This window comes from Spea bombifrons, chromosome 7 (assembly GCF_027358695.1).
Source record: "Spea bombifrons isolate aSpeBom1 chromosome 7, aSpeBom1.2.pri, whole genome shotgun sequence".
Lineage (NCBI taxonomy): Eukaryota > Metazoa > Chordata > Amphibia > Anura > Pelobatidae > Spea > Spea bombifrons.
This window is the reverse complement of record NC_071093.1, coordinates 47,143,493-47,156,312: the sequence shown is the minus strand read 5'-3', so window position 1 is coordinate 47,156,312 and position 12,820 is coordinate 47,143,493. Positions and strand designations below refer to the sequence as shown.

Below are 12,820 nucleotides of genomic sequence, written 5' to 3'. Positions count from 1 at the left end.
AGCTCTCCACTACTGGGACACCATCTCAGCCCTCTCCTGGAGTAGCCCAGCTTTCCACTACTGGGGCACCGTCTCAGCCCTCTCCTGGAGTAGCCCAGCTCTCCACCACGGCGACACCATCTGAGCCCTCTCCAGGAGTAGCCCAGCTCTCCACCACGGGGACACCATCTCAGCCCTCTCCAGGAGTAGCCCAGCTCTCCACTACTGGGACAACCTCTCAGCCCTCTCCAGGAGTAGCCCAGCTCTCCACTACTGGGACAACCTCTCAGCCCTCTCCAGGAGTAGCCCAGCTCTCCACTACTGGGACAACTCCTCAGCCCTCTACAGGAGTAGCCCAGCTCTCCACTACTGGGACAACCTCTCAGCCCTCTCCAGGAGTAGCCCAGCTCTCCACTACTGGGACAACCTCTCAGCCCTCTCCAGGAGTAGCCCAGCTCTCCACTACTGGGACAACCTCTCAGCCCTCTCCAGGAGTAGCCCAGCTCTCCACTACTGGGACAACCTCTCAGCCCTCTCCAGGAGTAGCCCAGCTCTCCACTACTGGGACAACCTCTCAGCCTTCTCCAGGAGTAGCCCAGCTCTCCACTACTGGGACAACCTCTCAGCCCTCTCCAGGAGTAGCCCAGCTCTCCACTACTGGGACAACTCCTCAGCCCTCTCCAGGAGTAGCCCAGCTCTCCACCACGGGGACAACCTCTCAGCCCTCTCCAGGAGTAGCCCAGCTCTCCACTACTGGGACAACCTCTCAGCCCTCTCCAGGAGTAGCCCAGCTCTCCACTACTGGGACAACCTCTCAGCCCTCTCCAGGAGTAGCCCAGCTCTCTACTGCTGTGACACCATCTCAATCCTCCCTAGAGGCAACCTCTGTCTCCACTGCTGTGGCGCGATCCAACACCGCTGCAGCGGCAGCCTCGGTCTCCTCCCCTGTGGCACCACCTCGTTCCTCGCCAGGAGGAGCCTCCGTCTCAGCAGCTGGGGGTTCTGCGCTTTCTCCTGTCCGTGTCCTCGATACTTCTAGTCCACATAGGAATATGTCGTCGAAGCCCCCGCTCCCTACTCCTCCGAGGTCCAACTTGTACCCTGGCCCCCCTCCAACTGTTGATGCTGATGCAGCCTTTCGCCATGAAACAGCCTCGCTGTCGAGTTACAGATCTAAAGGGCCGGCCCCCGATACTCTCAGCTACCTAGACTCTGTCAGCCTTATGTCCGGCACGCTGGAGTCCCTCTCTGTATTAGATGATGCCAGTTCTGTGGGCTCAGACTCCGAAATCAATGGAGCTGCGTATCGCAAGACCGACAAGTATGGCTTCCTGGGCGGCAACCAGTACAGCAGTAACGGGTGAGTGAGATGTGTGTACCGCGGGCCAGAGGGATGCGACACATGTGCTGAGAAACCCCCTGCAGTCTCCTAGTGTCAGGGGTCTCGCCTCTGCCTTCCCGGCATGCAGCGTGGCCTGGCAGTCTGGGGTCCTCGTTCTGTATGATCGATTAGCCAGAGGTGGACACGCGTGTGGCTTCTGTGTGTGTGCGGAGAGCAGACGCAGGGAGAGGGATACGTACGGGTTAGACGCACGTATGTACGGATTGTATGTATAAATGGAGCATGTGCCCTTGGTGCTGAGCCATCAGGGGCAGGTGTGATGGTGCACATGTATGTAAACTGTCTACCACCGGACAGACGCCGGCACGTTACAGGGAAGCAAAGCCGTTGTGATTGGAGGTGTATGAAGCTCTTCACGTTGAGAATGGCGTCTGATTCCGCCTTTCCTTTGTTCTCTTCCGTAGGGAAATGTCTATTCCCGTGGAAATCTCCAGGCAGAGGGAGCTGAAGTGGCTGGACATGTTCAATCACTGGGACAAGTGGCTGAGCAGACGCTTCCAAAAGGTGAGAGGGCAGAATGGGACCAACTTGAGTGGGAGATTGGTGGGTGTACTGAGAGTGTGGAGAGCAGGCAGGGTGGGCGGGCCGGGCGCGTAGAAGGGCCGTGCCGACAGGGTGGGTGGCCTCATGGTTTAGAGGGGCCGTGCCGACAGGGTGGGCGGGCTCATGGTTTAGAGGGGCTGTGCCGACAGGGTGGGCGGGCTCTTGGTTTAGAGGGGCTGTGCTGACAGGGCGGGCTCATGGTTTAGAGGGGCCGTGCCGACAGGGTGGGGGCGGGCCGGGTGTGTAGAGGTTCCTCTCCCAACCTTAACCCAACAAATCCCGTTCCCCTGCCCTTGGGTGGGATGCATTTATGTGGGAATTGGGGGCTTTCACTCTAATAAAGCGATAACATGGGGAGGAGACTGTTTTATTAAGACAGAAGGCTGGGCTCCTAGCTGGAAGGACTTTGGGGGGATAGGGGGCACCTGGAGCAGCCCAGACGATTGGGATAATCTAACGGGGGGTTCCCGGGTTGATTTTTGGGGCACACGTGGTGTTTCTAGCTGTACGTTTCTTGTCATCAGGTGAAACTCCGTTGCAGGAAGGGGATACCGTCTTCTCTGCGTTCCAAGGCCTGGCAGCACCTCTCCAACAGCCACGAACTTCTCGCCAGGAACCCCGGCAAATTTGAGGTTAGTAAGAGAATTGAGTGCAGAGCAGGGCACCGTTTCACTGGGGAGGAATAACTGGAAGAGCAGCTGGTATAGACAGGGTAACAATTTTTGGGGGCCCTTTGCAGGAGTTGGAAAGACATCCAGGGGACCCCAAGTGGCTGGATGTGATTGAAAAGGATCTGCACAGACAGTTCCCGTTTCATGAGATGTTTGCAGCTCGCGGAGGACACGGGTGAGTACCGGGTGCCGGTGGTCTGCAGGGTGGGGGTGCGTGGGGGGGGTGCGCCAGGTTAAGGTTAATCTTGTTCCTTATTATCTTACAGGCAGCAAGATCTCTACCGTATATTAAAAGCTTACACCATCTACCGGCCCGAGGAGGGGTATTGCCAGGCGCAGGCCCCTGTCGCAGCCGTGTTACTCATGCACATGCCGGCCGAGGTCACTACAGCTCAGCTTTACACTCCCTGCCCAACCTTGTCTCCCCCTCCCTCCCTCCCTGGGGTAACTGCACCCCTACTCTGCCCCATCCCACCTCCCTCCTACATTCTGGGGTAACTGGACTGCACCCCTGCTATCTGCCCCACCCCGTCTCCCTCTTCTCAAACTGCCCTATCCCATCTCTTCTTCCATCTCTGGGGTCTGCACCCTCGCTATCTGCCCCACTTCATCTCCCTCCACATTCTGGGGTGGCAGCCCCCCCCTCCGGTATTGGTAAATAAACTTTGGTTTCTCTTGCAGCAAGCCTTCTGGTGCCTGGTCCAGATCTGTGACAAGTACTTGCCGGGTTATTACAGCGCTGGGCTGGTAAGTACCCCGAGTGCGAGTCCGCCAAGTCCGTCGCCTCGCTCTGCTTCACCCTGGCACATTCTCCTTTTTTGCAGGAAGCCATTCAGCTTGACGGGGAGATCTTCTTTGCGCTCCTGCGCAGGGTTTGCCCCATGGCCTACCGGCACCTGAAGAAGTTTAAAATTGATCCCATCCTGTACATGACTGAATGGTTTATGTGCATCTTCTCCCGCACCCTGCCCTGGGCGTCCGTTCTGCGGGTCTGGGACATGTTCTTCTGTGAAGGTGGGTGTTTGGGGGGGGGGGGCTGGTATTGCTGATGCGCACCCTGTATGGGGGGGGCTGGTATTTACCCACGTTGTGTGGGGGGGGGCTGCTTTTTATGCTGCACGCTGTGTGAGGGGCTGAAATGACGGGTTGGCATATGGTGGGTGATGGGTGGTGTTACTGATGCCCCTCGCTGGGCTTTTTTTTTTTTCCACCCCATGCTAGGAGTGAAGATTGTGTTCAGAGTGGGCTTGGTGTTACTGCGGCACACGCTGGGCTCGGTGGACAAGCTGCGGAGCTGTCAGGGAATGTATGAGACCATGGAGAAGCTGCGCAGCCTGTCGCCGCATTGCATGCACGAGGATATCCTGCTGCCGGAGGTCAGGGTCTGTCTGGCGTGAGTCGTGCCGAATGTCACTGGCCGTTCACCCCGCGTCTCGCTGTGCCGTATACATGCTGCAGCTCCTCACGTGGGGAGTCCCTCTGCCCTCACTCTCAGTCTTCTCTTCCCGCAGGTGAGTTCTCTGCCTGTCACGGATGCTCTGATCGAGAGAGAAAGCAATACTCAACTGCGCAAATGGCGAGAGAACCGCGGCGAGCTCCAGTACCGGCCGTCCCGCCGGCTGCATGGCGCCCGCCAAATCCAAGAGGAAAAGCAGCGTCTTAACCCGAGCCTCAGCGGCAGCCGCCTCAGCCTCGCCAGCCTCCGACGCGCTTCTCCACCCCCCACCGCGGCTGCGCAGCCAGAGTCCGTGGTGGTGTCTGAGGGCCTGCGGCCCGTGCTGCCATCTCCCACGGCAAACAAGACCCCGCTGGGTCCACCCAAAGCAGAGACCAAGAAGACGAAGGAGAAGCAAAGGGAACAGGAGAAAAGGCGGGAAAAGGAGGAGAAAGAAGAGCGAGAGCGCCAGCGGAAAAGAGAGAAGGAAGAACGAGAACGAGAGAGGAAGCGAGAAAAGGAGGAGAAACGAGCCCAGAAGGACAAAGAGAAGGTTGACTCCAAGCCGAAGAAGGAAAGGAAGTTTTCTTTTAGGCGGAAGGAACCCTCTTCTCCTGCATCAGATCTGCCTCGTAAGGGTGGTAAGGGGCCAGCGGACGGTGAGGGGGGGGCGGTCCATGACACCTACTTCTGAGACCACCTTTACCCCCTTCCGCTGTCTCCAGGCCTCCTGTGCCACCCCACCCCCCATGCCCTTGCACTCAGTCCTCACCCTGTTTATCGCTATGGGTGGGCACTGAGTGAGGGAGTGTGAGCAGGAACTCTCCCTCCCTCTCCACTAAAGGGACCTTGCCCAGAATCCTCGGGCGTGGGGACAGAACGCAAGTGACAAGCAGGACAAAGTGGAGTGTCCCCCACCGAAAGGGAGCCGAGGGCACCGCCGCTGGTGTTACCCATCGGTGTTTGTGTATATAACATGTAAATGCACAGGGACCCCCGGACCAAGCCCCTTACGGGGTGGATTCTAAGCCTCCCACCCTGTCATAGGAAGCCCATAGGCTATAACTGGAAGCCCTTCCTGTCCCGTTCATTCTATAGACTGGGGCCCTGTACTCTGGGGGCCCGAGCAGGGCTCAGCCTGGCTCCCGCTCCCCTGTGGCACTCTGCCTCGCTGTCGATGTGTTTACAGATGTGGGGTCAGCCCCTAGGCGCAGAGGTCTGTGTCTTGCTAACCCCTGCGCCTTGCATGTTTTTGGGGGCGACCCTGCACCCCCCGCTCGCATTTCAAGTGTTTGATTTGTACATATTTTTGGTCTGTTTTTAACCCCCGACATCTCTGCACTAACTATAGCTGCTGCAGAGCGTTGCTTCATTAACCCCGGAGCTCCCTATACACAAGAGGCTCATAGTCAGCCTCCTTTATTCTGTCCGAGAAGAAGCTGCTCGCTCTGCAGGGTACGGGCGAGTAAAGATGTGATGCAGCTCCGCCAAGAGGGCGAAACGCTGCGCATGTTCGGTGTTTCCCGTCAGAAGATGCTACAGCTTTTAGTCCGTTCCGTCCCCGCTGCGGCCGCTGCTCCCCTTCGGACTTATCATCGATGTGCAATCACGAAGAGTCGGAGCCTGCGCGAAGGACGGCTGTAAATGTGCGTTATTTATATTTATGTTCTCCAGAGCTTTGAGGAGCAAACCCGCTGCAGCCTGGAAGTCGAAGCAAGTTGGGATTTGCCTCCTGGGGTGGGGGCGGCGCAGAGCCTGGGGCCAATTCACTCTGCGGGTTGGCCGGCAGCTTCTCTTGCACTGATGAACAGAACTGGATGACTTGGTTTCATATTCTGTGTTTGAGGGGATGCGGGGGTTCAGTGTGAAACGGGGGAGAACCCGACTTGCTGTTACTCTCCCCTCCCTATAATCATTACAAAAGTTTAACTCGCATGAGTGTTTGTCATCTGTTGGGTCGCGGCCGACTGTGTGTGGAGTGTGTGTGGAGGGAGTCTCGGTGGCGCCAGCTGTCTGGGATTAGGCCGAGTTAATGAAACGCGTGCGCTCTCCCAACACGTTCCACAAACGGTCTTTTCTCAGAAAGCCAAGATGGACAAGAGTCACGGCAGCCCAAAACTTTTTCAGGACCTCAGACGTCTCTTCTTCAGAGGGGCTTTTCCCTTTAAAGAAATTCAACAGATTTCCAAAATGTTTAGAAATGAATTTAAAAAATGGATAAATCCCAGCCCCCATTAGCAGCAGCTGGGGGGGGGGGGCCAGAATCATCTCCCCGGTCTCAGCGCCACTCCGGCAGTGAATGCAGAATCTATTAATATAGGACACGGCTTGAAATTTAGTTATGTCATTATTTGATTTAGATAGCGCCCTCATATTCCACGGCGCTGTACAAAGGGGGAACAGAACATAAGGTAAGGAGGGTCCAGCGCGGATGAGCTTACAATACTCGAGCGTAAGCGAGAGGCTGGGAAAGGGTTGTCGGAGGGGATGGTGAGGCATGGGGTCTGACCAGGGTTGCCGGCGGGGATGATGGGGAGCGGAGCGGAGGGGTTGTCGGAAGGCTATGGTGGGGAGCGACTGGAAGACGGATAAACGTGATGGTTTTATTATTTCTCTTACAAATAACCCAAAAGCCCAGATTTACAGACAGATCGGCTTTGGCTGCCGCAGCGCCAGGATCTCCTCTCCCAGGAACTGGTGCAGGACTCCGAACGTCTCCTTCCATACTCGCTCCTCCGAGGGCCGCTCAGGGGAGCTTGCGTTGTGAGGTTCCTTTTGCCCGGCTGCGAGGCTCAGGTATTGCCCCCGTAGCTCCTCCAGAATAGCCTTGGTGTAGCCGAGGTTGGCGCTCAGTAACGCTCTCACCCACTGCTCCAGCTCCTGCTGGCACTCGGCCGCCATCTTGTACACCCGGGACACGGTGCAGAGGCAGAAGCCGAATTCCAGCCGGGTGGCCCTCAGATAGACCGTGCTTCCCTCGAGCAGGATGAGGCCGAGGGGCTGGGGGTCCTCCTGTCTCTCCCAGTATAAGAGCAGATTCCCACACAGCTGGAACCAGCGCCGGTGGTAGGACGCATGGCGGCCGCCCCTCTTCAGCAGGTAGCCCTCCTTCTGCGGGAGCGACAGAGTCAGCCGCTGACTGACCTTCAGCTTCATGCGAAGACCTGGAAAAGTCAGGGTTTGGTGAATGAAACAAAGGCCTTTATCGGGGGAAGGGCTGGAGGCGTCACTCACCCGCCCGTCACATCTGCGGCCAATGAGGGACAAGCGTCGTATTCCGGGACGGCGCTGACAAAGACGCAAATGTTTGCAAACCGGTCGCTCCTGTCCTGGGGGTTTCCAGGCGGCCGCTGCGCGTTGTGTAACCCCGCGTTACTGCATCCCTGCTACCCACAACCCCCTCGCTAATAAATCCACCCCGAGGAGCTCCAAACGACCCCCTCGCATCCTGCAAACAACGGCGGACAAGCGGGGCAGAGGGAGAGAGACAGACAGACGCCGCGCAGCGAGAGGGAAAGAGACAGACGCCGCGCAGCGAGAGGGAAGGTGACAGACGCCGCGCAGCGAGAGGGAAGGTGACAGACGCCGCGCAGCGAGAGGGAAGGTGACAGACGCCGCGCAGCGAGAGGGAAGGAGACAGACGCCGCGCAGCGAGAGGGAAAGAGACAGACGCCGCGCAGCGAGAGACGCTGAGCGACCGACAGGGAAAGAGACAGACGCAGCGAGAGGGTACATTCTCCTCAAACCCAAGTCAGCCTCGGAGTCTGCGGGGCTGCAGAGTATCTCACCTGGCACTTCCTGCAGCTCGGAGTCTCAGGGACTCGCCTGCTCACATGTCACCTGTGTGACACACCTATGGGGAAAGACGCAATGCATTCTGGGGCACGTAGTTCCATGTTGGGTTAAAGGCTGAATCACCTTATCCGGGGAACCTCACTCCACCCGCCAGACTGAGCCCCAATGCTTGCGGGGTGTGAAGATATCACAGGGCCCCATAATGTGCATAGAAACAGCAGGATATGGGGCAGTTGGCAGGGGAGTGTGCGGCAGTCTATTTGTTATGAAGGGCGGCACAGAGCCGGTCCTGTATAACGAATAGATTAATAAAAGAGTTTGCCCACGCCCGGTTTTCCGTTCGGGAGGAGGGGAAACACGTTAACGTTTCACACGACAATCTCCGCGTCTCACTCCGTGTCGTAAGGAGAGAACTGAGAGCCCAGCGGAGGGGAAGGATTTCCTGCCTGTGCCCGAGGGAGGAGCTGATTGGCTTCCCGCTCATTTGCTCTACATGCATCTGAGGGGCGGGGTTAAGGAGCGAGGCTTTGGGCTCCTCCTGCCGACTTTGTATTTTTCGCGTTATATTAATGAGGGTGTGTCAGTCACGTGAGCGGGATCCCCTCTCTGATTGGCTGCCATTCCAAGTGCGTGCCTTCCGGTCTGCGGTCCCTCACTTCCGGCGCGTGTGTTGTCGTTTAGTCTACGCTGCTAAAACTCTCGATTCGGCCAGGTAAGTAACCCGGTCAAACACCGTTGGGTTACGCTAACCAACAAGCCGTGTAACGCTGGCCACTAACCAGTACTTACCCTCCTTATCTATGCACAGATTGCCCCCGCTAATAACCGGTACTAACCCTCCTTAGCTATCCACAGATTGCCCCCGCTAATAACCGGTACTAACCCTCCTTAGCTATCCACAGATTGCCCCCGCTAATAACCGGTACTAACCCTCCTTAGCTATCCACAGATTACCCCCGCTAATAACCGGTACTAACCCTCCTTAGCTATCCACAGATTACCCCCGCTAATAACCGGTACTAACCCTCCTTAGCTATCCACAGATTACCCCCGCTAATAACCGGTACTAACCCTCCTTAGCTATCCACAGATTACCCCCGCTAATAACCGGTACTAACCCTCCTTAACTATCCACAGATTACCCCCGCTAATAACCGGTACTAACCCTCCTTAGCTATCCACAGATTACCCCCGCTAATAACCAGTATTTACCCTCTTTAACTATGCACAGATTACCCCCGCTAATAACCAGTATTTACCCTCCTTAGCTATGCACAGATTACCCCCGCTAATAACCGGTACTAACCCTCCTTAACTATCCGCAGATTATCCCCGCTAAAAACCGGTACTAACCCTCCTTAACTATCCGCAGATTACCCCCGCTAATAACCGGTACTAACCCTCCTTAACTATCCACAGATTACCCCTGCTAATAACCAGTATTTACCCTCCTTAGCTATGCACAGATTACCCCTGCTAATAACCGGTACTAACCCTCCTTAACTATCCACAGATTACCCCCGCTAATAACCAGTATTTACCCTCCTTAGCTATGCACAGATTACCCCCGCTAATAACCAGTACTAACCCCTCCTTAGCTATGCACAGATTACCCCCGCTAATAACCGGTACTAACTCTCCTTAACTACCCACAGATTACCCCCGCTAATAACCGGTACTAACCCTCCTTAACTACCCACAGATTACCCCTGCTAATAACCGGTACTAACCCTCCTTAGCTATCCACAGATTACCCCCGCTAATAACCGGTACTAACCCTCCTTAACTATCCACAGATTACCCATGCTAATAACCGGTACCAACCCTCCTTAACTATCCACAGATTACCCCTGCTAATAACCGGTACTAACCCTCCTTAACTATCCACAGATTACCCCCGCTAATAACCGGTACTAACCCTCCTTAACTATCCACAGATTACCCCCGCTAATAACCGGTACTAACCCTCCTTAACTACCCACAGATTACCCCCGCTAATAACCGGTACTAACCCCTCCTTAGCTATCCACAGATTACCCCCGCTAATAACCGGTGCTTACCCTCCTTAACTACCCACAGATTACCCCCGCTAATAACCGGTACTAACCCTCCTTAACTATCCACAGATTACCCCCGCTAATAACCGGTACTAACCCTCCTTAACTATCTGGTTAATTACCTGTAGCGAGCGTTGCCCGCGCCCCCTGATAGCGGCTGTCCGAAGGGCATCATTTTCTTGTCTCCCCCTCAGGATGTCGAAGAGGAAGGTGACGTTCGAGGACGGCGCTGGTGACGAGGAGCCCAGTAAAAGACGGGTGGGTAATGGAGATGATGATCGGGGAGCTCTGTGATAACCGGGCCAGAGCTGGTTAACGGTTTGCTCTGCTGTTATATGATTGGCTCCTGTGCTGTTAGACCCCTCCCCCGGTAGACGTTACCGTCTCCATTCCTTCCTCCAGTTGGCTGAGGAGGTTGGCCGCCCCGGGAGCCGCTTTAAAGGGAAGCATTCTCTGGACAGCGATGAAGAAGATGAGGAGGAGGAGGAGTGCGGCGACTCCGGTAAATACAACATGCTGGCACCGGAGGACGTGGAGGGTGAGTCGCTGAGTGATCCTCAGCCTAGTGTGTGTGTGGTGGGGGGGTCCAAAACACAGGTATTCTGGACTTTAAATGTAAATGATGGGAATGTTTTAATGCATGTTTAACCCCTTGCAGGACAAGAGAGCGCAACCATAGAGTCTGAGGGGGGAGTGCGGATTACTCCATTTAACCTGAGCGAAGAGATGGAGGAGGGGCACTTCGACTCCGAGGGCAATTACTTCTTGAAGAAGGAGGAGCAGATCCGGGACCACTGGCTGGAAAACATCGACTGGGTAAGGCGTCCGCTCCTGCGCCGCGGACGGTTCAGTCCAGTAAGAATCTAAAAAGGTGTCTCCCGCCGCAGGTCAGAATCAAGGAACGGGCTGAGCCCACCCTGGCAGAGGCAGACGAGTCCGATACCGATGAAGGCCGAGCTCCTCTGGGGATGAAGGCTCTTCTGGAGGGGATATTGGAGCTGCTTCTTCCCGGAGAAACCGTTGCCAAGGGCATTCAGCGGCTTGGGGGGTCCGGGGAGAGGAGAAGAGGGAAGGGGAGGCGAGAGAGAGGAGGCAGGAGAGCGGGACGAGGGAGAGGACTGAGGTCCAAGGAACGTGACGACAGCCCGGCGGAGGAGAAAGGAAGGGCAGATTCTGAAATGGATGTGGAAGAGAGTGGGCCTGATGCGGGGCAGGAAAGGCGCAATGTACCGGGGGGGAAACAGGAAGTGCGCGGAGAATCCACAGAGGGGACAGAAGGCTGTCGTGAGGGGCAGAAGGTCTCCGAACCCGCGGCGGAGCCCCTGGAGCAGCTTATATCTCTGGCCGATCAGATGGTGGCCATCGGCGTGTATGAGGTGTATCAGGACACGTACGAGAAGCTGGCCTACAGGCTGCGGGGTCTGGCGCCCCCACGCGCCGTCGACATGTTTGCGGACGAGGAGGAGGCCCGAGAGGAAACAAAAAGAGGTGAGAGTCCGTGTGAGCCCCCCTAGCCCAGCCCTGTGCTGCGCAGGCTTTAGCGAGGTTGTAAGCTCACGTGCCCGTTTCTCTCTCAGCCTCGCCGTCTGCGGATGACGTTCTTTGGGAATATAAATGGGAAAACACGGAGGAAGCGCAGCTGTACGGCCCGTTCACCAGCTGCCAGATGCAGGTAAGCCGCTGCCGGGCTGGGGGGGCTGCCGGAGGGGGCTTCTCTGCTTGGGGGGGGGGCTAATGCTTCCTCTTGTTTTCTCTGTTCCAGGACTGGGTAGATCAGGGGTATTTCCAGGACGGGGTATACTGCCGGCGGCTCAGCAGCTCAGGAGGGCAGTTCTACAATTCGCAGAGGATAGACTTTGATCTGTACGTGTGATACTCGGCGTTACTAAAGACTGCCGCCGTGTCCCTGCCGCTTGTTTATCAGACGGAAATCAGACGCCGTCTTCCGGTTGGCCGTGAGTGCGGGGACGCAGCTGCAGCCCACGCACAGCGCTGTGTATATTGAGTGTGAGTGTGAGTGTGTGTAGGTGGAAGTTGTAATAAAATACTTTTATTTCGGTTGGGAGTCTTGATGCTTCTCGTTACCCCGCAGTAGGAGTCTTTCTTTCTCTCCGCTACTAGGTGGGGGCATGGAGCGTCTGAATGCGTCACGCATGTTGGGCCCAAGAGCTTGCGCTTGATAAAATACAGTAACATGTCGTTAATGGGAGGATGGAGGCCCGGGACGTTTTCTTTGTAGCCGTCGTGCGGCCGTTGTTTGAATTTAGAATATAATTATAGAATAGGAGACGTGGGGTGAGAATGCGGCTCCGGGAGCCGAGGCGATCTCTCCGCACTTTGCTGCGGCGTTTCATTCGGTTACCCTACAAGCTGTCAGAATTAGGGGTAAAATATATTGTTATAGCGCCATCATATGCTGCAGCGCTGTATACCGTGTCCCGGGATTGGCGATCGGCTGAAAGGCAGAGCGTTAGAAATGGAAGATTCTCACGGGACGCAGGTGCTAAGCGGAGACCTGGGGGGGGACACCGTGCCGGAGGTCTTTTCTGTATAAATATCTGCGGGGCCGATCTAAATACCCCCCAGTGACCCGCTCATTAACTGTACAAAGAACGAGGGGTCGCCCTCTGAGACGGGAAGAGCGAAGATTTCATCCAGAACAAAGGAACTAATCCACTGCGGAGAGGGGGGGTTCTATCAGATACCCCGGCTGCCTCCAAAGGGGTAAAAGCAGAGCATGCAGGGTTAGGGTTAAATGCAATAAACATTAATATTTACGGTGTCTCCATCCAAGCCCATCAGCCTTTTGGAGTCAAGGATTATTTTCCCCCTATGTTTTTTTTTTCTCCTTTCGGTCAAAAGCGTGACTGATCAGTAGTCGGCAGGGCAGCTAGCAGGGCTGCTCGGTGTGTTCTAAGGTCAATACATTCATATTCCG

General features: G+C 56.0%; 3 protein-coding genes across 3 annotated transcripts; 2 read left to right on the top strand and 1 right to left on the bottom strand.

Moving 5' to 3' along the window:
* The first annotated feature begins 567 nt into the window (after positions 1-567).
* On the top strand, positions 568-5,674 carry TBC1D10B (TBC1 domain family member 10B). Its single transcript, XM_053472075.1, has 11 exons — positions 568-1,339; positions 1,786-1,885; positions 2,449-2,556; positions 2,664-2,770; positions 2,862-2,976; positions 3,277-3,342; positions 3,420-3,609; positions 3,817-3,971; positions 4,107-4,671; positions 4,756-4,840; positions 5,467-5,674. The coding sequence occupies exons 1-11, from the start codon at positions 1,032-1,034 to the stop codon at positions 5,672-5,674; spliced, it is 2,007 nt and encodes a 668-aa protein (XP_053328050.1). The 5' UTR covers positions 568-1,031.
* Positions 5,675-6,619: 945 nt separating this feature from the next.
* Positions 6,620-7,851, bottom strand: LOC128501297 (sesquipedalian-1-like). The gene is made up of 2 exons (XM_053470722.1): positions 7,819-7,851; positions 6,620-7,194 (listed from the first exon to the last, which is right to left on the bottom strand). Exon 2 carries the CDS (start codon positions 7,184-7,186, stop codon positions 6,671-6,673), a length of 516 nt encoding a protein of 171 aa, XP_053326697.1. The 5' UTR covers positions 7,187-7,194; positions 7,819-7,851; the 3' UTR covers positions 6,620-6,670.
* A 457-nt stretch (positions 7,852-8,308) lies between these two features.
* Positions 8,309-11,942, top strand: CD2BP2 (CD2 cytoplasmic tail binding protein 2). The gene is made up of 7 exons (XM_053470719.1): positions 8,309-8,537; positions 10,077-10,140; positions 10,285-10,420; positions 10,541-10,698; positions 10,770-11,370; positions 11,460-11,554; positions 11,645-11,942. The coding sequence occupies exons 1-7, from the start codon at positions 8,395-8,397 to the stop codon at positions 11,753-11,755; spliced, it is 1,308 nt and encodes a 435-aa protein (XP_053326694.1). The 5' UTR covers positions 8,309-8,394; the 3' UTR covers positions 11,756-11,942.
* The last annotated feature ends 878 nt before the right edge of the window (positions 11,943-12,820 follow it).

What these genes read in the sequence shown, in the direction of transcription:
- CD2BP2 (XM_053470719.1), top strand. Translation starts at nt 8,395, where the DNA reads ATGAGGGTGTGTCAGTCACGTGAGCGGGATCCCCTCTCTGATTGGCTG. An exon ending in AAAACTCTCGATTCGGCCAG is followed by an intron (nt 8,538 to 10,076) that starts GTAAGTAACCCG and finishes TCTCCCCCTCAG; the next exon opens with GATGTCGAAGAGGAAGGTGA. An exon ending in AGGAGCCCAGTAAAAGACGG is followed by an intron (nt 10,141 to 10,284) that starts GTGGGTAATGGA and finishes TCCTTCCTCCAG; the next exon opens with TTGGCTGAGGAGGTTGGCCG.
- TBC1D10B (XM_053472075.1), top strand. Translation starts at nt 1,032, where the DNA reads ATGTCGTCGAAGCCCCCGCTCCCTACTCCTCCGAGGTCCAACTTGTAC. An exon ending in TCATGCACATGCCGGCCGAG is followed by an intron (nt 2,977 to 3,276) that starts GTCACTACAGCT and finishes TTTCTCTTGCAG; the next exon opens with CAAGCCTTCTGGTGCCTGGT. An exon ending in GGACATGTTCTTCTGTGAAG is followed by an intron (nt 3,610 to 3,816) that starts GTGGGTGTTTGG and finishes ACCCCATGCTAG; the next exon opens with GAGTGAAGATTGTGTTCAGA.
- LOC128501297 (XM_053470722.1), bottom strand. Translation starts at nt 7,186, where the DNA reads ATGAAGCTGAAGGTCAGTCAGCGGCTGACTCTGTCGCTCCCGCAGAAG.